General features: G+C 55.0%; 1 protein-coding gene across 1 annotated transcript; it reads left to right on the forward strand.

The window, feature by feature from the left end:
- LOC140912356 (integrin alpha-D) lies at window positions 1-27,740 on the forward strand. The gene is made up of 30 exons (XM_073346617.2): window positions 1-219; window positions 3,796-3,910; window positions 4,025-4,128; window positions 4,543-4,607; window positions 6,175-6,289; window positions 6,732-6,862; window positions 7,123-7,268; window positions 7,653-7,806; window positions 9,736-9,886; window positions 10,262-10,335; window positions 10,628-10,757; window positions 10,913-11,061; window positions 13,065-13,205; window positions 13,519-13,725; window positions 14,496-14,626; window positions 14,915-15,072; window positions 15,400-15,554; window positions 15,697-15,828; window positions 16,934-17,007; window positions 17,192-17,333; window positions 18,065-18,178; window positions 19,503-19,582; window positions 23,124-23,207; window positions 23,455-23,533; window positions 23,775-23,882; window positions 24,117-24,200; window positions 24,377-24,490; window positions 24,712-24,804; window positions 24,982-25,092; window positions 25,289-27,740. Exons 1-30 carry the CDS (start codon window positions 156-158, stop codon window positions 25,388-25,390), a joined length of 3,507 nt encoding a protein of 1,168 aa, XP_073202718.1. The 5' UTR covers window positions 1-155; the 3' UTR covers window positions 25,391-27,740.

Consider the following 27,740-nt stretch of genomic DNA (forward strand, 5'->3'; position numbering starts at 1 on the left):
CCCCTGAGTCCAGTCCAGTCCCCTCCCCAGGGCTGGTCTCACCCTCCCTTCACACGACACTGATTGCACTTCTCTTTACTCTGACACTCTGCTGCTTATTCTGCAGGCTGCACCCTCAAATCTCATACCTCCTGGCACACGGCTCCCCGCACCCTATGCTCCCCTCCTTCACCCAGCCCAGGATGGGCCCCCTGCCTCTGCTCATCTACCTGTGCACAGGTGAGTGCCAGCCAGCAGGATGGGGAAAAGCTGAAGTCCCCCATGCAAGATGCCCAGTGTGTACATCTCTGGCAGGGGGATGGAAGCAGCTGGACTGTCAGGACCCCTGGGTTCTGACCCTGGCTCTGGGAGAGGAGTGGGGTCTGGTGGGTAAGAGCAAGGAGGGGCTGGGAATCAGGACTCCTGGGTTCTTTCCTTAGGACTGTGCAGAGGGTGCAGTGCAGAGCCGGTGTTCCTCCCCCACTGAGCCTCAGCCCCTCTGGCAGCGGGTTTGGGTGGGTAGCTTTGCCCAGGACCCCCAGCAGTGGGGTCAGAGCACTTCCAGACAGACCCCGTCTGCTATGGTGCGGGCTGTGCAGAGTTGCTGATCTCACTCAGCAATTTCCAGGAGTGGCTGGAGGGGATATGCAGGGGGACCCACCAGAGATCTGTAAGGGGGCTGGTTGGGGGATTTGGGTGGGGAAAAGGGTAACGGGGTTAGTTGGGGGGTGGATTGGCACTGACATGTTTTAACAGACCTGTCCTTCTGCTTCTCTCTCACACTGAACTCCTGTCTCCCAGCCCCATCTGCTCCAACCCACCACAGCCCTATCCCCTCCCAGGGCTGGGGCGAGAACCCCAGGAGTCCTGACTCCCAACCCCACTGGCTCCAACCCACTAGACCCTCACACTCCCTATAGAAAGGACTGTCTCTCTCCAAGTTTCCCAATTGGAGTTCTCTAATACAGACGATGGTCCTGGCTCTCCCATCCCCCACCCCTCCAGACTTTTGGTCAGAGACGCATTTGTCCAAGTCACTTCCCCACCCCACCCCATCCCAACCCAACACACCCCACGCAACTCTCTTGGGCCACTCACTTCCTCAGAGCACCGGTGGCATCACAGCTGTGCTGTCTAGGGTGGAGGAAAGTAATTGTAACTTACCCCCTGCAGTAGCCTGGGGATAGAACCCAGGAGTCCTGATTCCCAGCGCCACCCCCACTCTAACCAGCAGACCTCTCTCCCCTCCCAGAGCTGGGGTAGAACCCAAGAGCCCAGCACCACCTCCCCTGGTTCCCCTTCCCCAGCCTCTGCAGCGCCTGACTGGTGCCACTCCCAAGTGGGTTGCACCAGAGGACGGGTTGTTTCCCAATTGCTTTGCAGAGCCTTGTAGGCGTGGGGGGCGCCAGTCTGCTACTAGCAGAGCCAGCACTAGGCAGAAGAAGACCAAACAATTGCTTAGAGCCCCGAGCAGCTCAAGGGGGCCCCCTATTTGCTTTTTTAGCACTTGTGTGTGTGTGGGGGGGGGGAGGGAATATGCCTGCTGAGGGCCCCGCCTGGAGACAGAACAGCTTGGGATACTCCCTGCAAGCACACACTCACCATATACTTCCTTCCTCTGGAAAGTCTTACCAACCCCTCCCCCCACCCCCGGACTCCTGGGTTCTACCTCCAGCAATGGGAAAGCAGTGGGGGCTAGTGAAGGAGAGTGGGAGAGGGGGTGGGGTGGGTGCCGAACTCCTGGGTTCTCCCCATAGCGCTGGGAGGGGAGGGGGGTTTCGTGGGTTGTCATGGTTACTTACAAGAAGGCCTCCCACTTCGGCCAAGCTCATTGAATATTCTGGGGGCTCCTCACATTCTCCCAGCCCCCTCGCTTCAGGGGACCCCCCTGAAGCCCACCCCCATCCCCTGCCAGGGGCTCTGTGTGCCCCCCATTACTTCCTTTCTCCCCTGTGCTCACCAATCCCCCACAATCTCTTTCCCGCTCCCCTTCCTCCATACAAGTGTAACCCTTCTACCAGGCCAAGTTGATAGCAGCAAGGGCCGGGTTCAGTACACAGGGGTTCCCTCTCGTCAAAGCAAATGCAAAACTGGCTCGAGCCCCCACCCAGTGACCTAGGAAAATCTTACACACCCCCTGGGTGCCTCAAAGAGGCAATACTTCCCCTCTCGCAAGCACAGAGTCTGAGTGTAGCAGAGAATCTTTAATAACCTGAGGTAAATGACATCAGCATTAAATTGGGGAAACACCACAACTAGTGTTCATCAACCAAACCATGAGCAAAGACCCACCCCAGCAAACTGTGCCACATCCTTTCCCTCGGGTTCTTGAGTCCCAGAACCCAAACGTCTCTTAAGTCCAGCAATCCAAAAATCACCCAAAGTCCAAAAAGTCCAGCCCCAGAGTTTGAAAGTTCATCTGCAGAGTGTTGCTCCCCAGTCTGGCTAAAAATGTGCCTGTGTGTGGGGGGAAAGAGGAAAGGGGCACCTTACGTGACCTGAAGCTGACTGCTCCACAGGGCTCCAGCAGCCTATCCACAAACAGCACTACTACACTCTAAATCTTCTAGCTCCCCACTACTTGACACAGTGCTCAGGGATTTCAGCTCATAATAGTGGGAGCCTTAGGGCTGGTGCACCATAAGGCCAAAGTGAATTCAGCACAGTATGCTAGCAAGACTCTTAATAGACCCAAAATTAGCTCTGACATTCCACAGTAGAAAGAGCAAACAGTGCAATTGGTGTTTGAGACCTACACCCCATACCTATCTCAAACCTCTCTCAATTCACAGAGTTTTGGAACCATGTCCCTTGCCTAGCGAGTGCTACTTAGTTGATGGTGAGTCCCTCCATCATAACAAAAGGCCAAGTACAGTTCCCAGCACAGTTCCCATAATCAGGGTAATAACAATTTATTCTTCCTGCCCCAATAACAGAGACACTGGGGATCCCACAGCAGCCAAAGTGACCATTTGGGCAGCTATGGCCTCATTCAAGGTGGGGTGGGTGTGCCTATGAAAATGAGATCGGCCCCTGAAGTTCTTTTCCACAACTTGCCACACCTCACCACCAGATGTCAGAGTGGAGCTCATCCTGACTCTGCTTACACAAGAGGACCCCAATCTCCCCCACCTGCCAAGGGTTCTGGGTGCTCCATTTCCCCATCTCCACCCCCATGCCAGGATCAAGTGTGAACCCCCATTGTCCCCTTCTCTCTCCCACATGCCTCCTCCTCTCTCACCATTCTCTGTTGATCAGTGGTTCAGGGCATCACAGGTTACCCTCCATGCGATGCCGGGATGAGGGATGGTGGCAGGTGTTCTAGACCGAGCTGGCTGAAGCTGCAGGCTCTGCTAACCAGATGCCAGGGGGTGTGTGTGTGTGTGTCCCATTTCCTTCCTTCCAGTTTTCTGATTTTCCCCAAACCCACAGGGCTTTGCCCCCTTGAGACCTGAAACATCCCCTGAAATTTTGGATGTGATCAGATGTGATGTTCAAAGCGCATCATGTTGCATACAGACGCGCAGATCCCCAGACTCCTTTTCTACGTATTCCTGTAGGGCTCCGCCATGGACCACCACCCCGCTCTGCTAGGGGCTGTACAAACACAGAGCAAAGAGGGTGCGGGGGAGGGCCTGGGAGTCAGGACTCCTGGGTTCCATCCCCTGGTCTGGGAGGTGAGTGGACTTTGGTGGGTTGGAGCAGATGAGGCTGGGAGTCAGTCCCACAGCCGGGAAGAGCTGGTGCCTAAGGCCCCGCCACTGGCCCCATTCTGCATAGGGGAAGCGCTAATGGATGGGTCTTTAACCCCTGCAGTGCTGGTACCGAGCCGTGGATTCAGTGTGGACGTGGAGGTACCCATCACCTTCCAGGAGGCTGCCGCGGGGTTTGGGCAGAGCGTGGTGCAGTTCGGGAGTGTCAGCGCCGGGGGGTAAGGGCCGAACGTGGGCTCAGGGCCGCACATGTCTGACTGGGCTGCCCCAGCTTGGCCCCCCCTAGGGATGATGGGGCGCCCCTGAGCCCCTATCTTCTCTCTCCCACACAGGCTGCTCGCCGGGGCCCCGCTGCAGACAGGAGAAGTGAATGAAACCGGCAAAGTCTACAAGTGCGACCCGGGCTCCAGAAGCTGCCAGGCGATCCCCATCCAGAGTAGAGCCACCCTCTGCTATGGGGTCTAGTGGGGCAGGCTGTGGGGGGGAGGGGACTTGGAGCCAGGACTCCTGGGCTCTATTCCAGTTTCTGGGAGTGGAGTGGGGTCTAGTGGGTTAGAGAGGTGTTGTGGGGGGAGGCTCGGGATCAGAGCTTGTTCTGTGTCGAGCGCCAGGAAGGAAGTGCGGTTTAGTGGGTTAGAACAATGGGGGCTGGGAATCAGGACTCCCGGGTTCGATTTCCATTCAATTGCAGGGGTATGTGCAATGACTTCCCCTCCTCCCCCACATATCTGGGAAGGAGATTGAGTCAGAAGAGCCATGTGTGGGTGGGGAATGACTCAGAGAAATGATGGACTAAACATATCCAGCCACAAGATTTCTCAACCTGGTGCTGGTGTGTCTCTCCTCTCAGGGCCCCCGGATGCAGTGAACATGTCCCTCGGATTGTCTCTGGCTGCCCATGGCTCCAATCTCCTGGTGGGTACCACATCCAGAGGGGCTGGGGGTGGGTCTGGAGCGGCTTTTTTATACCAGGGTATCACCCAGAATTAAGTTCAGTCACTTGCCTAGAATTCCACAGACTTGTCCTCCCCGCAACAATGTTTGTGAGATAGAGTGTCAGCACGGTGATGTCACAGGGTGGGTGATAACCAGGTGACATCACAGACATGAGCACCTGGGGAGCTACCATCACACGGGAAGGTGTGACCGCGGGACGTGAACACCTGAGCGCTGTCCCAGGGCGGTTGATAACTGGGGGACACCTGGCGGGGGGGGATGGGTTCCTATTGCAGGAATGGATGATGTCACCATCCCTGGAGCAACTGTGTGGTGATGTCATGGTGTGGGGTGGTAAGGGCGGGAGGTCACCCTGACTGGAACTGTGCATTTTCAAAATATTATTTACTGGGTGTATTAGGGTAGCGCCCAAGAGTCCCAGGTCCTTGGTCCTGTACAAACACAGAACAACAACACGATACAAGGAGGCTTACAAATTAAGTTTAAGACGAGGCAACAGCTAGATACAAGCAGGGACATGGGAGGAGAACAATGAGACAATATTGGTCGCTATGATCGGCAGTGGGCTCAGCGCACCAGCAGCCTGATCGTTGTTAAGTTTCGTTGTAGGCCTCACGGCAAAGGAGAGCTTGAAGGAGGGTTGTGCAGGAGACAAGGCGGTAGTTTTGTGGCCGTTTCCAGGGAGCTCGTCCCAAGTGTGAGGGGTGGCACGAGAGACAGCACAAAGGGGCTAGCTGGAAAATGTAACGGCTGGGCGGTGGAGGCCGGCACAAGGAGCCGATCAGAGACGCGTCTCGACAGCTCGACACAGACTGAGAGATGCTAGGTCGGGGGGCGGGGGGAGAGGCCGATAAGGGCCTAGAAAGGGAAGACCAGCAGCTCGTGTTTGATGTGATAGAGAAGAGGGAGCCAGGGGAGGGCTGCAAACAGGGGGGTGACCTGGTCACAGCAGCATTCTGAATGGAGATGATCGGGGCGTTGTTGCCATGGCAAGGGGCGAATGGCCTAGGACGCTGTGTAAGGTGGTGGTAGCCAGGTGCCACTTGAATGACTTGCGATGGTGTTGTGAGGGCAGCGGTAAGCAAGTGACATCACCATGACTACCGTGACTGTGATGATGTTCTGGAGGAATGCGGGAGACCAGACAGTGCAACGAAATGGCAGGGAGGGTGGTGACATCACCATGGTGACAGTAACTGCAGAATGACATCACAGGGAAGGTAATGATGGTGCACAGACGTACCAGGGAGAGTGGCAACCCGCTGGGTGATGTTGACATGGCAACAGTGATTGAATGCTGCCATAGCAAGGAGCATAGGAACCAAGTGATGTCCCCATGTCTCTCCCCTGTCTCTTCTCTGGGAGTCCGAGTGCTGGGTTCTGGGGTCCCGTCTGCCCCAAGGGGGTCCCCTGCCCTGGCAGAGCCTTTCTTTGCATATCCATGTGGGGGAGCAGGCCCTGGGCTCTCTGCTTCACCCCCAGGGTTCTCATCACCTGCTGATCCCGTCCCTCTCTCGTGGCCCAGGTGTGCGGCCCCACGGTGCACCGGGCCTGTGGGGAGAACATGTACGTCAACGGCTACTGCTTCCTCCTGGACCAGAGCCTCCGGCAGGTCCAGCGCATCCCGGACACCCAGGCAGGTACGGGGCAGCTCCATAGGGAGGAACCAGCACTCAGGGGTCATGGGTGGGGCGGGGGGAAGGAGACAAGATGGGTCTAGATGGGCCCATGGGTCTGATATGGGTTGGGATAGCAGGCTAGGTGGGCCCATTCGTTTGATTCAGGATGTCAGTGGGAGCTAGGATCCAGGACTCCTGGGTTCTGTCCCAGCTCTGGGAGGGAGAGGGGTGTATTTTTTTCATCCCAGTGCATGTTATGCTCTACGCTCAGGACCCCTCCATGGCAGGGACGGGATGATATTGCGACAGAGGGGCCCACTGGTCTGATCCGGGGTTGCAGGGATGGGGCAGGATACCAGGTTAGATGGACCCACTGGTCTGGTCTAGCTCTTTCTACTGGGCTTTCTCCATGTTTGTGGAGTTAAGTCAGGAGTCGGACATATTTCTTTCCTGTCCCACTCAGAGTGCCCCAGACGTGCCACAGACATAGTGCTCCTCATGGACGGCTCGGGCAGCATTGTACCTGATGACTTTACAAAGATGAAGACGTTTCTCGCTGAGATCATGAAGCGTTTCCGCAGCACCGACACGCAGGTAAAGGGCAGAAGCTGAACCCTGGCTACGTACCCTGCCTCTCGCAGTCAGCGCTGACCCCAATACCCCAGTGCGGTGCTAGGGGGCGCTGTGCTCCAGGGAGCAGCAATGGATTTTGCATCCAAAACCAGGAAAAAATTCCCACAGAACCAGTGACATCCCGACCACCTGCCCCTGCCATTAACTTTGTCTGATTCCTGCTTTTCTGACCCTCCACCCCGGGGTTGTTTTTTTCTCTTCTTCCCTGCCTCCTCCTGCAGTTCGCCCTCATGCAGTACTCGCACAGATTTAGAGAGCACTTCGACTTCTTCCAGTACAGGAAGCGTCGCGACCCCGATCGCCTCCTCAGGTCGGTCATGCAGCTCACGGGAGCAACGTACACAGCCACAGCCATCCGGAAAGTGGTGTAGGTATTGCCCTGCTCCCCGTGCTGACTCCACAGGGAATGGGCTGCAAGGACCTGCAAGCTAAGGGATAGGGACTCAGGACTCCTGGGTTCTATCCCTAGCTGTGGGAGGGGACTGGGGACTAGTAGGTTAAAGTGGGGTGGGGATGCTGGGAGCCAGGACTTTGGGGTTCTAGTGCCAGGTCTGAGCCTCTGTTGTGTTGTGACTTTAAGCAAGTCACATCCCCGCCCCATGCCTCAGTTTCCCCATCAGTAAAATGGGAGCATGACACGAACCTCCTTTGTAAAGGACTTTGAGATCTGCAATGCCAAAGCAGTGGACGAGCGCTACATGTTATTACATATCAATAACTCTCCCATGCATTCCCCACCCCCCTTTTCCAGGCAGCAGCTGTTCACCTCTTGGAAAGGAGCTCGGGATGAGGCCACCAAGATTCTCATTGTGATCACAGATGGGGAGAAATCTGGAGACCCGCTTTCTTATTCAGATGTCATACCTGAGGCTGAGAGTGCTGGGATCATCCGCTATGCCATCGGGGTGAGCTGCAGCTGTGCGGAGAACTAGTATGGATCTGAGCCCATGTCCAGGGACATGGGATGGGGTGTGTGGTTCCCATCAGATAATGGAAAAGAACTCATCTTGGGTTGTAATTGGGTCAACGTGTGACATTATAGGAGAGCTGGAGCTCCTCTGTTGTTCAGGTTGAGCAGAGCTTTCTAGTTAAAGGTTGGGTTTTCTGAGTGCCCTATGGTCCACGTGCTGACTCAGATTGCCATGAAATTTGGAATTTCTCATGGGGACAAAGGTTAGGTTTTGTGGTCCAAATTTGGGGTCACTTGAACAAAGGGTTCCTGACATACAGCCCCCCAGTTAACCAGCAAAATCACCAGTTCTTTTTTGTACACACCTGAAACTCAAAAAGTGGCTCTGAACCTCCCCAAACTGATCTCAGTCACTTGATGTTTATCTCCACTAGTGCATGGCACCCACTGCCCCTCTGGGGAAGAAGTATTCAAAAGATTATTAATCTTAGACGCTGGCTGCCTAGAATGGCACATGCCAAACTGCTGAGCCAAAGAGATTGAAATGAGCATCAAGATCTAGGTCTCTTTTGAAGCAAGAGGGTATTCATGTGGCTCAAGGTGACAGCAGGTTACCATTGACCCGGAATTGGCCCTGTGGGTTTGATCCCTACTATTAGCTAACGTTCCTTGCATTCTGCAGTGGATTTTTGGATTTTTTTGCCCTGAGATCAAAATTTCCAGCTGAAGAGCTATATTTAAAAGTGCTCTAAAACCCACATGAATGCTTTGAATTTGTGTAAGAGGTATGGTCAAGGGAATCAACATTGATTAAACAGATGGCTGATGAAAGACAGTAAAGGAAAATGTAATTGTGTCTCCTGAACAATAGAACTGAGCGTGAACAATAGAAGCTGGGTTATACCATCAACTTCCTGAATGCAGAGTTAAGGTTTCCCAGTGTTGCTTCCTGCCCTTCCCAAACATGGAAAGTGGCTGCACTTAGGCCTCTGAAATCCATGAAATGCACAGTTAAGGCAAACACCCCCACAACCTTAACTCTGCCCTCTTTGAGCCATGCCCAGCACACCAGGAACACACACTGGCCCTTACAGATGCTACAGAGCGCTGGGCGCAGAGCACATGAGAACTACGGGGCCAGGCCCATCACCTTCCCTTTGCCAAGGCAAAACTCGGGTTTAGAGTCATAGATTCCCAGGCCAGAAGGGACTTCTGCAATCGTCTAGTCTGAGCTCCCATGTAGTACAGGCCAGAGAACAGCCCCAAATAATCCTTGCTGGAAGCAGAGCAGATCTTTTAGAAAACCAGCCAGTCCTGAGATAAAAATGGCCAGGGATGGAGAATCCACCATGGCCCGTGGTGAGCTGCTCCAAGGGTTAATTCCCCTCACGGTTAAACCTGACACCTTATTTCCAGTCTGAATGGGTGTAAACTCTGCTTCCAGCCACTGGATCTTGTCTGACCTTTGTCTGCTGCTTACGTCGGGCCCAGCGACCGGGAGGTGCCTGACCCCACCTCTGAACCGACTGCACACAACCCACCCAGACTAGTGCAGTGGTCCTGGCCCTTCACCCCTTGCCCCGAGGCGCCTCCGGAGACATTGCCTGCAGTCACCCCTCACTACGCCCTGGAGGTTGAGTAGTGCTGGGCCCCAGAGCGCTGACAATCCCCATGGCAAGGAGACCCCTGTGCCCTGCTGCTGGTACAACCGACACAACTCGGTGCTGAAATGAGATAGGATCCATAACTCCAGGCTCCAGCGGCCCGCCACCCCCCACTCACCAGAGCAGCACATGGCGCTGGCTGAGCCGTGCCTCTCTGGGGCCCAGCAGGGCTCGGGGCGGGTGGGTGTTGGCCCAGGGCTCTCGGCTATGACTGAAGCTGATGCCCTGGTCTCCCCTGTACCTCCCTCTACGCCGTGAAGGTCGGTGATGCCTTCTCCAGCACTGCTGCCCACCAGGAGCTTGAGGAGATCGCCTCTGAGCCCACTGATGAGCACGTCTTCCGGGTGGACAATTTCGACGCCCTCCAGGGCATCCAGAACCAGCTGCAGGAGAAGATCTTTGCCATCGAAGGTACCAGAGCTGGGGGAGGGGCCGCACTGGCCCTGGGGCTCTAGAAATGGGTTTTCAAGGCGGATATGGGACGGGGAGCTGCTGGGAATCCAGAGCCCAAATAGGCCCCAAATATTCTCTCTTTCCCCATCCAACATATATCTACTGATCCATCTGCAGAAATGCCACTGATGTCTTTCTCATACGGGGGCCCCCGGGCAGGGGACTGGCTGGCTCAAGGGGCTGAGGAATGGGATACGGGGCCTTTTCTCTAGAGGCCCTGGGTCCAATCCAGCCTCGTGGGTGGGGAGACGGGCTGTCTCAGGGAATGGGACACGGGGCCTTTACTGTCTATGATGATCTCTCCTGTGTCTGTCTGTCTGTGTCTCCCCCCAGGCACCCAGTCTCAGAGCGGCAGCTCCTTCCAGCTGGAGATGTCCCAGGAAGGATTCAGCTCCCTGCTGTCCCCTGTGAGTGACGCCTGGCCCCAGGGTGTGTCCCTGGAGCCCAGAGTCCTATGGGAGCAGTGCAGGGGGCACCCCCCCTCCCACTCAGGGCAGACACTAGGGGGCTCTATGCTGCAGCGAGTGGTGTGGGGGGCCCAGTAGGGGGTGCTCACTTCCCTGGCCATCAGCACTGACCCCAGTGTCCCAGCACGATGCTAGGGGGCGCTGTGCTGCAGGTGGTGGCCGTGTCTAGTAAATACATGCCGTGCTGTCTGTTCCCTGTAATCGATCCCCTTTGCCGTCCCTGTCGATTTAGGACGGGCCTGTGCTGGGAGCGGTGGGAGCCTATGACTGGTCCGGTGGGATATTCCTGTACGGGAGCGGCGGGCAGCCGAGCTTCATCAACGTATCCAGAACCTCCACTGACATGAATGATGCTTACCTCGGTAAGAACAAACCCACCGAGCTTCCCTTACCTATTTAAACAGCCCCCGCGCCCCGCCCCAGAGGTGGCTGCATCTCAGTTCTGGGAAAGTTCTGTGCAGCACTGTTGTAGGGCTGTTTCCCATTTCACCTCCCCACGTCCCTCTCTTCCTTTGAGGTTATTCGTCTCAGGTCATCACAGCCAATGGGCAGAGCAGCTACGTGGTCGGGGCCCCTCGCTACCAACACACCGGCAAAGTCGTCGTGTTCTTCCGAGATACCAAGGGTGGGGAATGGACACGCAGATCAGAGGTGCTGGGAGAGCAGGTATGGGGAGCGTTACTGGTAATATGGAGTGTGGGTGTGAGAGAGAGAGGGCTGGAGGAAGCCTGTAAGATTTTGACATCGTGTAATATTTGTGTTTGGATTCACTTTCAGGAACGATTCAGTCAGAGAGCCTCAGGCAGGGGATAACCTTGACTGGTTTAGGGAATTGCACCGCAGCTGACATTCAGCCTCTCTCCAATATCCCACTGCTGTTACCTTCACTTACAGTCTAGACAGAACTCATAAGATGGATATCGATGGAGGCCCAGACCCTCCAAGGGACTTAGGCGTTGTGATGCTGCAGGGAGGCACCTACCCCTGCCAGTGATCCATGAATGGGGGGAAGATAGGCGCTCTTCCACCTAGCTCAAATATCAGCCCTCATCCAGTTGGCAGGCTCAGAGCCCCCACGATCTTCACAAACCAGCCAGAGGAGATGAGGGAGGGCCTCCCTTACAGCAAATTCATGGCCGTGAAAAACACGTCTTGTACTGTGAAATCTGGTCTCCTCTGTGAAATCTGGTCTTTTGTGTACTTTTACCCTATACTATAAAAGTATCCTATACTATAGGGTAAAAGTATACAAATGTAAACAACATTTCTCAAACTGGGATTCCCTACCTAAAGGGGGTCACAGTATTGCCACCCTTAATTCTCTGCTGCTGCTGGCTGCAGCGCTGCCTTCAGAGCCAGGCACCCGGCTAGCAGCCGCTGCTCTCCGGCCACCCAGCTCTGAAGGCAGCGCAGAAGTAAATGTGGCAATACTGTGGACCGCCCCCCCATAAAAGCCTTGCACCCCCCTTTTGGGTTGGGACCCCCAGTTTGAGAAATGCTGAGTCTTAAGGGCTTTGCATGTTTATATTTTGCCTTTTTAAATACATATTCATATTTTGTTAATACACAGTGAAATTTAAGATTTAAATATCTGAAACTGTGAAAGTCAAGATTTTTAAAATGCTGTGACCGTGAAATGTACAAAAATGGAATGTGAATTTGGTAGGGCCCTACTTATAGCCTGGGGCTTAGAGTCCTCATCAGGTCACAGGCGACCACTGGTTCAAGTCCCCGCTTTGCCTGATGAGGAAGAAGGATTTAACCAGGGCTCTGCCACCTCTCAGGGAGTGCCCTGATCACTGGGCCTTATGGTGGTTGTGATTTGTACACGTTGTGCAGCCCAACTGATATTTAATTAGTCAATTAAAATGGAATAACTTTAACAGGCAAGACCGAGGGAGCCCGCAGCTCCGGGATTAGGGCACTGACTTAAGAAATAGCAGACCCCTGTTCAAGTCCTTCTCCTCTGACCACATGTACCAGATGGTGCCCTACAGGTGGAGGAGTGTTTGTCTTCCCCCAGTTTGTGGATCCTGCTGGGGTGTGGTGGGAAATGGGCAACTGGCTGCCTAGAGTAAGACAGGAGTGCACATGCCCTGCCCTTGAGGCAGCAACATAAGGAGCTTCTACTGCAAAAACATAGGCACCAAGTCAGGTTAGGCACCTAAAGGGGTCAGCAGCAGCCATGCAGAGGTTTTGTGAATCTCAGTGCACCTAAGTCTGGGGGTTAGGCACATAAGTACCTTTGTGGATCTGGGCTAGAGAGACTCAGGCAAGGAAAATTACATTACTAGTGATATCAGCAGTGTTCAAAAAGGATCACACTACACTAACGAAGTGAATTTCTCCAAGATCTAACTGCCTATACGTTCCAGCGGAACAGAACTTACAAGAGTGACTCAGTCAGTGAATAAACTTTACTCGGGCTAGAACAGCCGCTAGAAAGAACTGCACCACAACTAACATTCAGCGTCTCTCCGAGATCTAGCTGCCTCGTTGTGCAAGAACCCTTTCAGCAACAGCACCACCCACTGTGCAGCGAGAGGGTGCGACTGGGGATGGAAGGAGGATTGGGACTGAATCCTCAGCCCCAGAGGGTGAGAAGGGTCCCAGGGGGAGAAGAAGGAGGAGGTGACTAAATGAAAGGGGTGACTTATCTGCCTCTCCAGATTGGCTCATATTTTGGGGGTACACTGTGCGCTGTGGACCTCGACAGAGATGGGAACACGGACCTGGTTCTAATCGGAGCCCCCATGTACCATACACCTCTGAATGGAGGACGGGTCTATAACTGCCTGATTAACTGGCCGGTAAGAAAGAGGATGGAGCCAGGGGGAAGATGGCTGGCCTGGGGTTCTTCTTTGCCTGCACTGCCATGGGGTTGTGATGCTGGGACAATTAGCATGGCAGTAACAGGTGTGGTGCTCCAGGAAGTAGGATGGGGGGGAATCATTCAGGGAAGCTTTTCCCTGCCAGTCAGTTCTGGCCACGATGCCCCAGAGCGGTGCCAAGGAGCGCTTTGCTGCAGAGCAAGGGAAAGATGGTCAGTAGGGGCAGGGGTACTCTCTGCTGGAAGTCAGTGCTGATCCTTTCCCCATGTGTTTCCTTCGATGGGGCCTGCAGGGGATGACACTGATCTGCACCAAGACACTGCAGGGGCAGATGGGGCAGGCGTTCGGACGCTTTGGGGCCAGCATGTCCGAAATCGGGGACATCAGCGGGGACGGACAGACGGATGTGGCCATCGGGGCCCCCATGGAGAGCGACAATAGCGGGGCCTTGTACATCTTCCATGGGGAAAAGGGAGGCCTCAATCCCCAGTATAGACAGGTGAGCCCAGCTCCTGGGGGGAGGGGTCACCACAAAGCCCCGAAGAGACATGATGGGGCCCCATAGCCCCCTAGTGCCTATTAGCCTGTAGCTGCTGCTTTCCCATCCCTCACCCTCCACTGCCCCCAAGTGCCCATTGTACAGTACAGCCACCCCTTGCCCACCCCTCACCCTCCACTGCCCCCTAGTGCCCATTGTACAGTACAGCCGCCCCTTGCCCACCCCTCACCCTCCACTGCCCCCTAGTGCCCATTGTACAGTACAGCCACCCCTTTCCCACCCCTCACCCTCCACTGCCCCCTAGTGCCCATTGTACAGTACAGCCGCCCCTTGCCCACCCCTCACCCTCCACTGCCCCCTAGTGCCCATTGTACAGAACAGCCGCCCCTTTCCCACCCCTCACCCTACGCTGCCCCCTAGTGCCCATTGTACAGTACAGCCACCCCTTTCCCACCCCTCACCCTCTGCTGCCTCCTAGTGCCCATTGTACAGTACAGCCGCCCCTTTCCCACCCTTCACCCTCCGCTGCCCCCTAGTGCCCATTGTACAGAACAGCCACCCCTTTCCCACCCCTCACCCTCCGCTGCCCCCTAGTGCCCATTGTACAGAACAGCCGCCCCTTTCCCACCCCTCACCCTCCACTGCCCCCTAGTGCCCATTGTACAGAACAGCCACCCCTTCCCCATCCCTCACCCTCCACTGCCCCCTAGTGCCCATTATACAGAACAGCCGCCCCTTCCCCACCCCTTACTGCTCTCTCTGCCCCACAGCGCATAGAGGGGTCACAGTTTCCCAGCAGGCTGCACTACTTTGGCCAGGCCGCCAGTGGCGGGACAGACCTGACGGGGGACGGACTGCCAGACATCGCGGTGGGGGCACAAGGGCAGGTCCTGCTGCTGAGGTGAGTTACTCTGTGTCGTTGCGCTGCTCCACATGGCAGTCACAGACAGCACCAGTGCATGTGTGTGTGTGTGTGACTGCTGCCCCCTGCTGGAGAATGGCACAATGACAGCTCTGCTGCTCCCTTCTCTGCCCCCCAGCATCTCCTCTAGCAGAGCTGCATGTCCATATCCCATCTCCCTGGGGTGCTGTGAGCACATCCAGGCTGGGTGGGAGGATCAGGGGAGGGAGGCGGCCTGGCCCCATTGCAGGGAGCAGCTGGGTGATGATTCTGTTCCTCCCATGGCAGGTCCCGGCCGGTGCTCAGAGTCGGGGTCTCCATCAGCTTCCAGCCCCCCATGATCCCAACCTCGGCCTTCGCCTGCCAGGAGCAAGAGCAGCTTGACACGGAGGCCAGCAGGGCAAATATCTGCTTCACCGTCACTAAGGGCACCAGGGACAGCCTAGGTCAGACCAAACCCACCCCCCGCTCCCCTCCCCGCTAAGAGAGACAGTCTCCTGCCCTGGGGTTGGATTGGAAACAGCGCCCTCTAGGGGGGAAAGGCCCGATGTCTCATTCCCCACCCCCCTGAGCCAGCCAGTGCCCCATGCTGGAATTGGATTGGAGCCAGTGCCCCCTAGAGGGGAAAAGCCCCATATTCCATTCCCACCTCCTGAGCCAGCCAGTCCCTGCCCTGGGGCCAGATTGGAGCTGGTGCCAAGGCCCCCTGTTCTGTGTCCCATTAACGATCCTGCTCTCACGTCTCTCTGACCCTTATTTCTCCTCTGTGATAGGCAACGGGATCTCCAGCACCATCCAGTACAGCCTGTCCTTGGACCCCGGGAGGACGAAGATCCGAGCCGCCTTCGACTCCACCGGCCCCGTCCTGAGCAGGGAACTGCGGCTCGGCATTGAGACGAAATGTGATCCGTATAAGATAAAGCTACCTGTGAGCACAGGGGACCCAGCTCCTTCCCCTCCCACTGTGTCTGCCCCTCCAACCCTGTCCCTTGCTCCCAAATCACCCAGAGAACAAACCTCTCTATGGATCCCACCTTTCCTCATGGGTCCCTACGTGTCTGTCTCTCCAGCTCTGCCCTGAGGACACCCTGACTCCCATCACCCTACGCCTCAACTACACCCTGACGGGGGAACCCATCACTGCCGCCAGCCGCCTCAGACCCATCCTGAGTGAGGACTCCACGCGGGTGTCTGCAGGCTCGGTAAGGCTGCCGGGGCCAGGCAAAGGGGTTTGTGATGGTCTGCAGAGGTTTTAGTGGGTGTGCTTTTGGTTACAGCACCGGTGCAGACTGTAGCAATGCTTGGTGTTAATGTGTGCGATTGTCGTGCGGGCGAGTGTTTGAGGGTTTAGGGGTTGTGCCGTTGGTGACATTGTTGATTCAGACTGCGGTGAGCTTGGTGAGGTTATCGTCTGAGGTTGGAGCGATTGTGTTGGTGACATTGGTTTAGATTAGACCGTACTGGTCTTGATGGCAGTGTGAGGTGAGGTTATAGTGGTTTTGTTGGTGTTGACATTGCTGGTTCAGACTATACTGACCTTGGTGACTGTCTGAGGCACGGTGGGAGTGACTGTGTTGTAGATGCTGACATTGGTACAGAATATATTGGTGGTGGTGGGGAGATCAGTGGTGTTGGTGACCATGTTGGTTGAGGATGTTGTGGCTGTGTTGTAAGTTACATGTTGGGACTGTACTGGTAGGTGGTTGCAGTTTAGACTGTGATGTTGGCGGAAGTGTAGTCTTAGGTAGAGTGGGTGAGTTGTTGTGACAGTGTTGGTTCAGATTGTATTGATACTGATTGTGGTTGTGGTTGAGACTATAGAGGTTTTGGTTGCGATGGCAGTGTCTGCATTGTTGGTAACGGTGTTGTTTCAGATTACATTTTTCGTGGTGGCTGATGAGATTGTAACGGTGTTGGTTACAGTGTTGGCTGAGATGGTAGTGATTATGATGCTGGTCACGGTGTTGGTTAACACTTTATTGATTGTGGTGGTGATGGCAGAGTTGGTCGTGTGGTTCATAGTGTTGGCAGAGGTGGCGGCAGCTGCAATGCTGGTGAAACTGTCAAATCAGTATTGGGGCTGGCGGTTGTTGAGGCTGAGAATGCAGTGGTGGTGGGGACAGTGTTGCGGGAGGTTATTGCGGGTGTGTTCGTGGTGACGGTGTTAGTTCACACTGCACTGGTAGTGGTGGTGACAATTGAGATTGGAGGATGAGTGACAATGTTGACTGAGTTTCACTCCAATTCCCTCGCACCCACCCTGCTCCCTGCTTTCTCCCCGCAACCCCTTCCTGGATCTCTCTCTAGCTCCCGTTTGAGAAGGACTGTGGCAGTGACAAAGTCTGCACTGATGAACTACAAATTTCCTTCAATTTCTCAGGGTAAGAGAATTTCTTCACCCACTCTGCTTCCTCCCCCACACTCCATGGTGAGGCCTGTCTACTCCATCAGGCCTCAGACCATACCACATTTCCATATGGCTTCTGAGTGGGAACCATTATAGGAAGCTCACAGAGCTGTTAGGGCACTGCCCTGAGGAAGCTCACCCCTTTCTCTCCCCCTTAGCTTGAGCACCCTGGTGGTGGGGGTCATCCCCGAACTCAACATCACCGTCTCCATCCAGAACCGCGGGGAGAATTCCTACAGCACCATGGTGCGGTTCTTCTACCCGGCCGCGCTGTCCTACCGCCGGGTCCTGCTGCTCCAGGTACCACCCAATCCTCCCAAACACTGCAGGCATGGGGGGCAGGACACAGGGGATGGATGTGAGAGATCAGCTGGTGCAGAAAGCAGGCAGGGGCTCAGTAGGGGCCGCTGTGCTGCAGGGGGCAGGCAGGGGGCTCAGCAGGGGGCGCTGTGCTGCAGGGTGTGGGCGGGGGGCTCAGCAGGGGGCGCTGTGCTGCAGGGGGCAGGGGGCTCAGTAGGGGCCGCTGTGCTGCAGGGAGCAGGCAGGGGGCTCAGCAGGGGGCGCTGTGCTGCAGGGGGCAGGGGGCTCAGTAGGGGCCGCTGTGCTGCAGGGGGCAGGCAGGGGGCTCAGCAGGGGGCGCTATGCTGCAGGGCATGGGCGGGGGGCTCTGCAGGGGGCGCTGTGCTGCAGGGGGCAGGGGGCTCAGCAGGGGGCGCTGTGCTGCAGGGGGCAGGCAGGGGGCTCAGCAGGGGGTGCTGTGCTGCAGGGGGCAGGCAGGGGGCTCAGTAGGGGGCGCTGTGCTGCAGGGCATGGGCGGGGGGCTCTGCAGGGGGCGCTGTGCTGCAGGGGGCAGGGGGCTCAGCAGGGGGCGCTGGGCTGCAGGGGGCAGGCAGGGGGCTCAGCAGGGGGTGCTGTGCTGCAGGGCGTGGGCGGGGGGCTCTGCAGGGGGCGCTGTGCTGCAGGGGGCAGGTGGGGGCTCGGCAGGGGGCTCTGTGGGCCACATCTCTCACTGGCTGGTCTCCCGTGCTCAGTCTAACAGGAGAGCCGTGGCCGTTAAGTGCAGCTCGGCCGTGGGCTCTGAGGAGCAGACTCAGAGAAACAGCACCTGCCACATCAACCACCCCATCTTCTGGAGCGGGGCTGAGGTAGGGATGGGCCCTGGCCAGGGGTGAGCCCAGCTGAGAGCAGAGAGGGGCAGTTCCCTGGGGTCAGCCCAGCCCGTGACAAGCGATGTGCTGGGGAAAGCTCCCTGGAGAGCCCGCGAGTCAGTGCAAACAGAGCCCTGAGGTCACTCCGGGGCTGGGGTCAGGCCCTGCTGGGGCTGCAAACCAAGGGCCAGACTTGGGGGGCTGGAAATCAGGCTTCACTGGGGGAGAAAATAATGAGGGGAGGGGCTGTTCCCTCCCACATTTGGGGTCCTTAAAAGAAGCGACTCGGGGTGGGGGGGGGAGGGAGGCGACCGTGGCTCAGTAAAAGACAAGGGAAAGGGAAGGAGCCAGCATCATTGTCATGGCTGCCCCCAAACCCGTCCCCTCGGACCCAGCGTGACACCACTGGGCCTTTCGTCATCCTGATCCTGAGAGGTGTCCTGATCCGACTGGGCCAGGCCCAGGGAGAGGGACCCACTTGCCCCTGCCCCCGGCGAGATCCAGACACCACCTGGGATGGGCGACTTTGTCTCCCCACCCCTGCCCCATGGGCTCCTTCCCTTCCCCGCCTTCTTTCTTCTCTTCTCGCTCCCCTCCGTCTCAGGAGCGTCTGGCTGAGCCGGCCACGCCTGTGTGTGGTGCTCGCTGCCGGGAGCCGGGGCTCAGGACGGCGGCGAAATCCAGCGCCCGCACCAGCCCGAGGCTGGCCCCGCTTGCCAGCTCTCGGAGCGGCTGCTCCGGGGTCTCTCCAGCAGGGAGGCTGCCGGCGAGGGGCAGCAGGGGCCGCAGAAGGGGCATTTTCTCCCTGCGCTGCTCTTTGCTCTCCCCACTTGTGCCTCTGCCCGGTGTTGTCCACCGGGAACCGGGGCTGGACTTTAACCCCCGCGCCCAGGCCTGCTCCAGCCCCTCCACTAACCTCCTCTCCTCCCCCAGCGGCCAGGGATTGCGTCCAGAGCCGCTCAGACGACGGGGGGAGGATAAAACACTCTCTCCAGGCGCCGGGCAGGGGGAGGATAAAAGTCTTGCTGAACACGTTACAGTGCCAAGGCCTTAGCTGATTTCTTCTGCGACTGTGAGACAAGGACGGTGAATGGGGTGTGGCCACGGCACGGAGCCGGCTGAGGTCTCTGGATCCCAAACCGGGTTAATGCTGTCTGGCAGGGACAGGGTCATGTTGACACTTTTGCCTCTCTGGGCCCATTTATACCATCTAAGTTGATACAACAGACCCCCTGATCCCCTGTGCCTCCCCCACCCCGCAGTCTCTGGCAGTTCCCCAGGCCCTGAGCCCAGCAGCTCTCAACCCCTGTGTGTTTTCCAGGCCGTCTTCGTGGCTACCTTCGATGTCTCCTCTGAGGCCGACCTGGGGGACAGGCTGCAGATCACGGCCAATGCCAGCAGGTGAGGGGGCCGTGCAGGGCCAGGGGGCGGGGTGGGGGCAATGGGAGAGGGCCATACAGGCAACAGGGCAGGGCAGAGGCCGGATTTTAGCATTGAGAAGGAAGAAAACAAAGTAAGAAAGGATACAGCCATGGGTAGGAGAATGGATATAAGGAGGCAGGGCAGTGTGGATACCAGTCTAATAGGTCATACTGGCTGTAGAATGACCGGGCCTAATCGGGTACAGAATGTGAGCGAGGCCAAACAGCAAAAATTAAGATGTTTGTACACCAATGTGAGGAGCCGAGGTAACAAAATGGAGGAACTAGAGTTACTGGTGCAGGAAGTGAAACCAGATAAAGGGATAACAGAAACAGGGTGGAATAGGAGTCATGACTGGGCTACAGGTGTTGAAGGGTAGGTGCTGTTTAGGAAAGACCGAAATAAAGGCAAAGGTGGTGGAGTAGCACTGTATATCAATGATGAGGTAGAACGTAAAGAAATAAGAAGCGATGAAATGGATAAGACAGAGTCTGTCTGGGCAAAAATCACATTGGGAAGAAAACTACTAGATCCTCCCCTGGGATAGTGCTTGGGGTGTGCTAGAGACCGCCGGGATCTAATTTGGATATGGATAGAGCCCTCTTTAATGTTTTTAATGAAGTAAATACTAATGGAAACTGTGTGATCATGAGAGACTTTAACTTCTTAGATATAGACTGGAGGACGAGTGCTAGTAATAAAAATAGGACTCAGATTTTCCTAGATGCGATAGCTGATGGATTCCTTCATCAAGTAGTTGCTGAACCGACTAGAGGGGATGCCATTTTAGATTTGGTTTTGGTGAATAGTGAGGACCTCATAGAAGAAATGGTTGTAGGGGATAATCTTGGTTCAAGTGATCATGAGCTAATTCAGGTCAAAATGAACGAAAGGATTAACAAAAATAAATCTGCAACTAGGGTTTTTGATTTCAAAAGGGCTGACTTTCAAAAATTAAGGAAATTAGTTAGGGAAGTGGATTGGACTGAAGAATTTATGGATCTAAAGGTAGAGGAGGCCTGGGATTATTTAAAATCAAAGCTGCAGAAGCTATCGGAAGCCTGCATCCCAAGAAAGGGGAACAAATTCATCGGCAGGAGTTGTAGACCAAGCTGGATGAGCAAGCATCTCAGAGAGGTGATTAAGAAAAAGCAGAAAGCATACAGGAAGTAGAAGATGGGAGGGATCAGCAAGGAAAGCTACCTTATTGAGGTCAGAACATGTAGGGATAAAGTGAGACAGGCTAAAAGTCAAGTAGAGTTGGACCTTGCAAAGGGAATTAAAACCAATAGTAAAAGGTTCTGTCGCCATATAAATAAGAAAAAAACAAAGAAAGAAGAAGTGGGACTGCTAAACACTGAGAATGGAGTGGAGGTCAAGGATAATCTAGGCATGGCCCAATATCTAAACAAATACTTTGCCTCAGTCTTTAATAAGACTAAAGGGGATCTTAGGGATAATGGTAGCATGACAAATGGGAATGAGGATATGGAGGTAGATATTACCATATCTGAGGTAGAAGCGAAACTCAAACAGCTTACTGGGACTAAATTGGGGGGCCCAGATAATCTTCATCCAAGAATATTAAAGGAATTGGCACATGAAATTGCAAGCCCATTAGCAAGAATTTTTAATGAATCTGTAAACTCAGGGGTTGTACTATATGATTGGAGAATTGCTAACATAGTTCCTATTTTTAAGAAAGGGAAAAAAGTGATCCGGGTAATTATAGGCCTGTTAGTTTGACATCTGTAGTAGGCAAGGTCTTGGAAAAAATTTTGAAGGAGAAGGTAGTTAAGGACATTGAAGTCAATGGTAAATGGGACAAAATACAACATGGTTTTACAAAAGGTAGATCGTGCCAAACCAACCCGATCTCCTTCTTTGAGAAAGTAATAAATTTTTTAGACAAAGGAAACGCAGTGGATCTAATTTACCTCGATTTCAGTAAGGCATTTGATATCATGCCACAGGGGGAATTATTAGTTAAATTGGATAAGATGGGGATCAATAGGAAAATTGAAAGGTGGATAAGGAATTGGTTAAAGAGGAGACTACAACGGGTCCTCCTGAAAGGTGAACTGTCAGGCTGGAGGGAGGTTACCAGTGGAGTTCCTCAAGGATCGGTTTTGGGACCAATCTTATTTAATCTTTTTATTACTGACCTCAGCACAAAAAGTGGGAGTGTGCTAATAAAGTTTGCGGATGATACAAAGCTAGGAGGTATTGCCAATTTAGAGAAGGACTGGGATATCCTACAGGAGGATCTGGATGACCTTGTAAATTGGAGTAATAGTAATAGGATGAAATTTAATAGTGAGAAGTGTAAGGTCATGCATTTAGGGATTAATAACAAGAATTTTAGTTATAAGCTAGGGACGCATCAATTAGAAGTAACGGAGGAGGAAAAGGACCTTGGAGTATTGGTTGATCATAGGATGACTATGAGCCGCCAATGTCATAAGGCTGTTAAAAAAGCTAATGCAGTCTTGGGATGCATCAGGAGAGGTATTTCCAGTAGGGATAAGGAGGTTTTAGTACCATTATACAAGGCACTGGTGAGACCTCACCTGGAATACTGTGTGCAGTTCTGGTCTCCCATGTTTAAGAAGGATGAATTCAAACTGGAACAGGTACAGAGAAGGGCTACTGGGATGATCCGAGGAATGGAAAACTTGTCTTATGAAAGGAGACTCAGGGAGCTTGGCTTGTTTAGCCTAACTAAAAGAAGGTTGAGGGGAGATATGATTGCTCTCTATAAATATATCAGAGGGATAAGTACTGGAGAGGGAGAGGAATTATTTAAGCTCAGTACCAATGTGGATACAAGAACAAATGGATATAAACTGGCCACTAGGAAGTTTAGACTTGAAATTAGACGAAGGTTTCTAACCATCAGAGGAGTGAAGTTTTGGAATAGCCTTCCAAGGGAAGCAGTGGGGCCAAAGATCTATCTGGCTTTAAGATTAAACTCAATAAGTTTATGGAGGAGATGGTATGATGGGATAACATGGTTTTGGTAATTAAATATTCATGGTAAATAGGCCCAATGGCCTGTGATGGGATATTATATGGGGTGGGATTCGAGTTACCCAGGAAAGAATTTTCTGTAGTATCTGGCTGATGAATCTTGCCCATATGCTCAGGGTTTAGCTGATCGCCATATTTGGGGTCGGGAAGGAATTTTCCTCCAGGGCAGATTTGAAGAGGCCCTGGAGGTTTTTCGCCTTCCTCTGTAGCATGGGGCACGGGTCACTTGTTGGAGGATTCTCTGCTCCTTGAAGTCTTTAAACTACGATTTGAGGACTTCAGTAGCTCAGATATAGGTGTGAGGTTTTTTGCAGGAGTGGGTGGGTGAAATTCTGTGGCTTGCATTGTGCAGGAGGTCAGACTAGATGATCATAATGGTCCCTTCTGACCTAAATATCTATGAATCTATGAATCCGTGATGCAGCCTCCCTGCACAGTTATCTGCCTGCATCTCCTCACGTCTCTCCCCTTTGCCCTCCACTCCCCCCAGTGACAATGGCGGCCCCATCACCGAGCGCATGAATCACCGGGCAGAGCTGCCGGTCAAGTACGGCATCTTCGTCATCCTCAACAGGTAGGTCCGTGCGGAGACAGAGGGGAGAGCGCCCCCTGCTGGGCCCCCTGTTCCTTGCAACACAGCGCCCCCTAGCGCTGCACGGGGTCATAGGCGCCAGTGCTGATTGCAAGGGGAGAGCGCCCCCTATTGAGCCCTTCCCTGTAGCACAGCGCCCCCTTCTGGACATGACACCCCACCGCCACTCTCCAGCCCCATCCAGCACACTCCCGTCTCTCTCCTTCCTTCCGTCCTTTTCCTCCCCCAGCCTCGAGGAGTCGACCAAGTACGTCAACTTCTCCGCCGAGGAGGCAGGGACAAGTGTGCAAGTGACACATGGGTACGAGGTGAGGCCGGCGGCACAGAGTGCGAGGGGGAGATGGGGCAAGAGGGAGGGAGTGGAAGTGGTTTAATGGGATCTAGTAGGTTAGAGCACGGAGGGGTGGGGGTGGGCAGGGAGCCAGGACTCCTGGGTTCTATCCCCAGCTCTGGCAGGGGATTGGGGTCTGAGGGTCAGAGCGGGGGCTGGGGATCAGAGCTCCTGGGTTCTCTTCCTGCAGTGCCCTGTAGCGAGTCTGTTTCTTTCAGGTCAAGAACCTGCGGCAGCGAAGCGTCCCCATCTCGGTCACGTTCCAGTTCCCCGTGGAGCTGAGCGGGGTCCGGGTGTGGGACGCCTCTGAGGTCGTCCCCTCCAAGGTACCTGCCTCTCCCTGCCCTTGTGTGTGTGAGATGGGCCCAGTGACACCTGCTCGGCCCTACAGCGCCCCCTGCTGGGACAGGCTGCTTACGGGGGAAACACACCCTGTCCCCACCCCCTAAACCAGCCAGTCCCCTGTCCTAGGGCCGGATTAGAGCCAGTGCCCCATAGAGGGGAAAGGCCCTGGGTCCCCTTCCCGCCCCCGTTAACACCGTGTCTCTCTCCCTCCCCAGCCCCAGCTGGCTCAGTGCACCAGTGAGGCTGAAACGCCCGGTTCGAAGGACTTTGTGAAGCAGATGAGCGAGCGCCCCCTGCTGGTGAGTACAGGCTGGCGCGGGTCCCAGCAGCCCCTTCCCCTCCGCACTAACACAGACAGCGAGTGGGGGGCTGAGCTGGGGGAGCGACCCCTGCTATAAACAGACCCAGACCCTCATGGCCATGCTGAGCCCCTGCATGCCCCCTGCCTCACCCGGCGATACCCTTCTGCACCCAGGACTGCTCTGTGGCCACCTGTAAGAAGATCCGGTGCAGAATCGCCTCCCTGGAAATGCAGCAGCCGCTGGAGTTTATGATCAAAGGGAACGTCAGCTTCCAGTGGGTCTCCCAGGTACGAGAGCTGCCTCTGCCTCCTGGCACGAGATGAGGGATCCCCCTACCCCCTGTGTAAACAACTCCTCTTCCCCTCCCCAGAGGTGGCTGCATCTCAGTGCCGGGCAAGGGATTGCCCCTGTGTGAATGGCCTGTAAATTGCTCTGGGTCCCTCTGGGTTGTTGCTCCGGCCTGGTTTGTGCCATTTCTGGTCAGGGACGGTGAATTTATCTGTTCCAGACTCAGCAGCAGAAAGTGAGTCTGGTGAGCGAGGCCCAGATTGAATACGAGGAGAGGAAATACACCCAGAAGGACGGATTCATCCAGCGCCAGGTACCAGAGTGACTGTGCCCGGGATAGAGAGAGCATCGGGTAGTGGTTAGAGCTGGGAGCCAGGACTCCTGGGTCCTGTCCCTGCTCTGGATTGAAGTGGGGTCTGGGGGTTTAGAGCAGGGGCGGGTGATGGTGCCAGGACTCCTGGGTCCCCATCTCACAGCTCCTCTCCCGCAGGTGCAGACGGTGGTGGAGCACTCTGAGGTCTATAACTACCTGCCCATCATCGTGGGCAGCAGCGTGGGGGGCCTGGTCCTGCTGGCTCTCATCACTGCAGCCCTCTACAAGGTGAGGGGGGTAGGGCTTGGACCCCTCCCGCACAGCTCATCACCCTGGGGGTGGGGCCTGTGACTCTCCCAGCTGGTGGGGAAGGGGAAAGGGTATTTACTTTGGGGGCTCCCACACCCCAACCCCCAACCAGGCATGAGTCCACCTGTTTCCGGCTGGCTGGCTCTCACCTTCTCTCCCCTCTGTCTCCTTCCAGTTTGGCTTCTTCAAGCGCCAGTACAAGCAGAGGATGGAGGGTGATGGGGCCGAGCCGGCCCAGAGCGGTGCCTCCCCTCCCCCCGGTGCCCCCAAACAATAGCTCCACCCACATCACCCCCCATGGGCTGCTCCAGATCCACACACCAAACTGACAAGCAGGACTTGGAACAAACCTTCAGAGCATCCATGGGGGGCTGGGAGCCAGGACTCCTGAGTTCTATCCCCAATGGTGGGACGGGAGTGGGGTCTAGTGGGTTAGAGCAGGGGGGCTGGAGCCAGGACTCCTGGGTTCTCTCCCAGAAGTGGGAGGGGAGTGGGGTCTAGTGCATTAGAGCGGGAGGGGCTGAGTCTCTCTGCACCTCAGTTTCCCCACTTGTAACGTGGGGAGAATTATCCTGCCATTTTCTATTTATACTGTGAGCTATTTGGCGCACGGCTTGACTCTCACTGTGAAGATGGCACTCCCAGAGTAATGGGGTGCCTTGATCTCAGCTGGACTCCTTGCAGCACCGGGGCCCCCATCTCATTCAGGGTCTCGAGGTGCTATTGGATAACGTCCAATAAAGCCAAGCTCTCGGAGTCATTCGCCTGCCTTGCCTGATATCTCAGGTCGTTTCAAACCATCCCCAAATCCAACGGGTGCGTTTGTGGACGGGAAAGGGGAATGTGGTGTGGCTCCAGGCCAGGCTTCCAGGCCACGCAAAGGGACGAAATCACTCGCACCACGTATTGTCATGGAGCTCTCTGCTCGCAGCTCGACGGTACCTCCTCGTGGCCACTCTGGGGATTAACTCTGCCCGGCCGATGCCCCTTCCAGTGGTTGCATCCCATCACTCTCTGGCACTTTCAGTCTGTGGCCCTGCTCTTGCTGGCTGCTACCTCTTCATGACTTGCCCCTCCGGCCAGCTCACTAAGTGGATTCCTTTGCTGGAGTAGGACACTTTCCAGATCTCTCCAGAGAAAGCACACTCAACTGTCCTCCCACCCACTGCCCTGACCCTGTCCCTCCTGCCATGACCCAGACAGCCTGCTAGCTGGCTGCCCCTGGCAGTGCCCCCCAGCAGGGGAACCCAGACCTTCCCTCTTCGCTGGGTTCCACCCCAGGGCCCTTTACCAAACAGTCAAGGTCTGCACATCTTCCCTAACCTCACTGTTTTCACCCCTGGACCACTTCCTACCTTGCTTCCCCTCATCCTAGTCAGCCCCCTCTCTCCTAGGTCTCATGGATTCCTGCCCCTCCTTTCCTCTCCCTTCCCTGCCACACCTCACTCTGCAGCCCTCTCTTTGGTATCAGGCTCTTGGCTTGATGTAAACTCTGCCTGGTCCCTCACAAATGAGCCTGCATCCAATTAGCAGCCTCCCCGTAGCCTAAATCTCTCCCCTGTTTGCCACTTAATTGGGCCTGCCTGGCCTAATTCAACCCGCTCAGGGCCGGTGTGGGGAGTAAGTCCCTTCACCCTGATTGAAAAGGACACAGTAAATTCCCTCCCCAGCAGATTTACCCTGAGGAACTCCCTGTCACATGACGTGAGGAGGCCAAGCGCTGTGGTTAGGGAGAATGAGAGGTTGGTATAGACCCTGAGCTGTGTGAGGTCGTTTCATAGGAGCTGCAAGCCCTAGCACAAAGTGATGGCAGCTAGCGATCAGTCTAAGCGGCTTATCGAAAGGAAGATCAAGAGGTCACTCGGTTGCGGTGTTAGGAGAAAATCCCATGTTCTAAAGAGCTCTGGCCCTGGGCTCACCCCCCACGTTGCCTCTGACACCACTCCAGCCCCCAGCTGCGCAGCCAGACCCCAGGCTCCAGCCCTGGGCTCAACCTCCACCATTGCTCTGTCCCCCGCTGCTTCCTTCAGCCCTCTACCCAGCCCCCATCCTCCCTGCCCCCTCCACCTCCCCATCTAGGGCTTAATGTGTCCCCTAGCTTGCTGGGGCTGAGTAAGTCTGCTGTGAAAAGTGATATTAACAAATATACAACTATCAGTTTTCACAGTAGCAGACTTACTAGCTAGCAAGTCTGAAAAAAATATCAACCGAAAAAGCAAAACATGCAAAGCACATTATTTGTGTTTCTCGTCTGTTTAGGTCTAAAGAATAGAGACAATTGTACACTATTTTTATTATTGAGTCTGCAAAAAATAACCCTACGTAAATAAATTACAGTGATTTGGACATGGGTACGAGCATATTTATTTGTTTTTCCTAAAGTTAATTACATATTTTAGGAAAAACTGTCAGAGCGACCACCAGCAAGAGTTGATGGCCACTCGCTGAGGCCACCAAAAAATTTGTTGTGAGAAGCCCTGATCTAGTCTGACCTCCTGTCTAACACGGGCCATAGGACTGCCCTGAATTCGTCCTGGTTTGAAGCAGAGCAGTGGATCTCTCAGAAAAGAGCAACCCATCTTGAGTTACAAATCGCCAGTGACAGAGAATTCACCGTGGCCTTTAGT

Source organism: Lepidochelys kempii, chromosome 6, assembly GCF_965140285.1.
Source record: "Lepidochelys kempii isolate rLepKem1 chromosome 6, rLepKem1.hap1, whole genome shotgun sequence".
Classification (NCBI taxonomy): Eukaryota; Metazoa; Chordata; order Testudines; family Cheloniidae; genus Lepidochelys; species Lepidochelys kempii.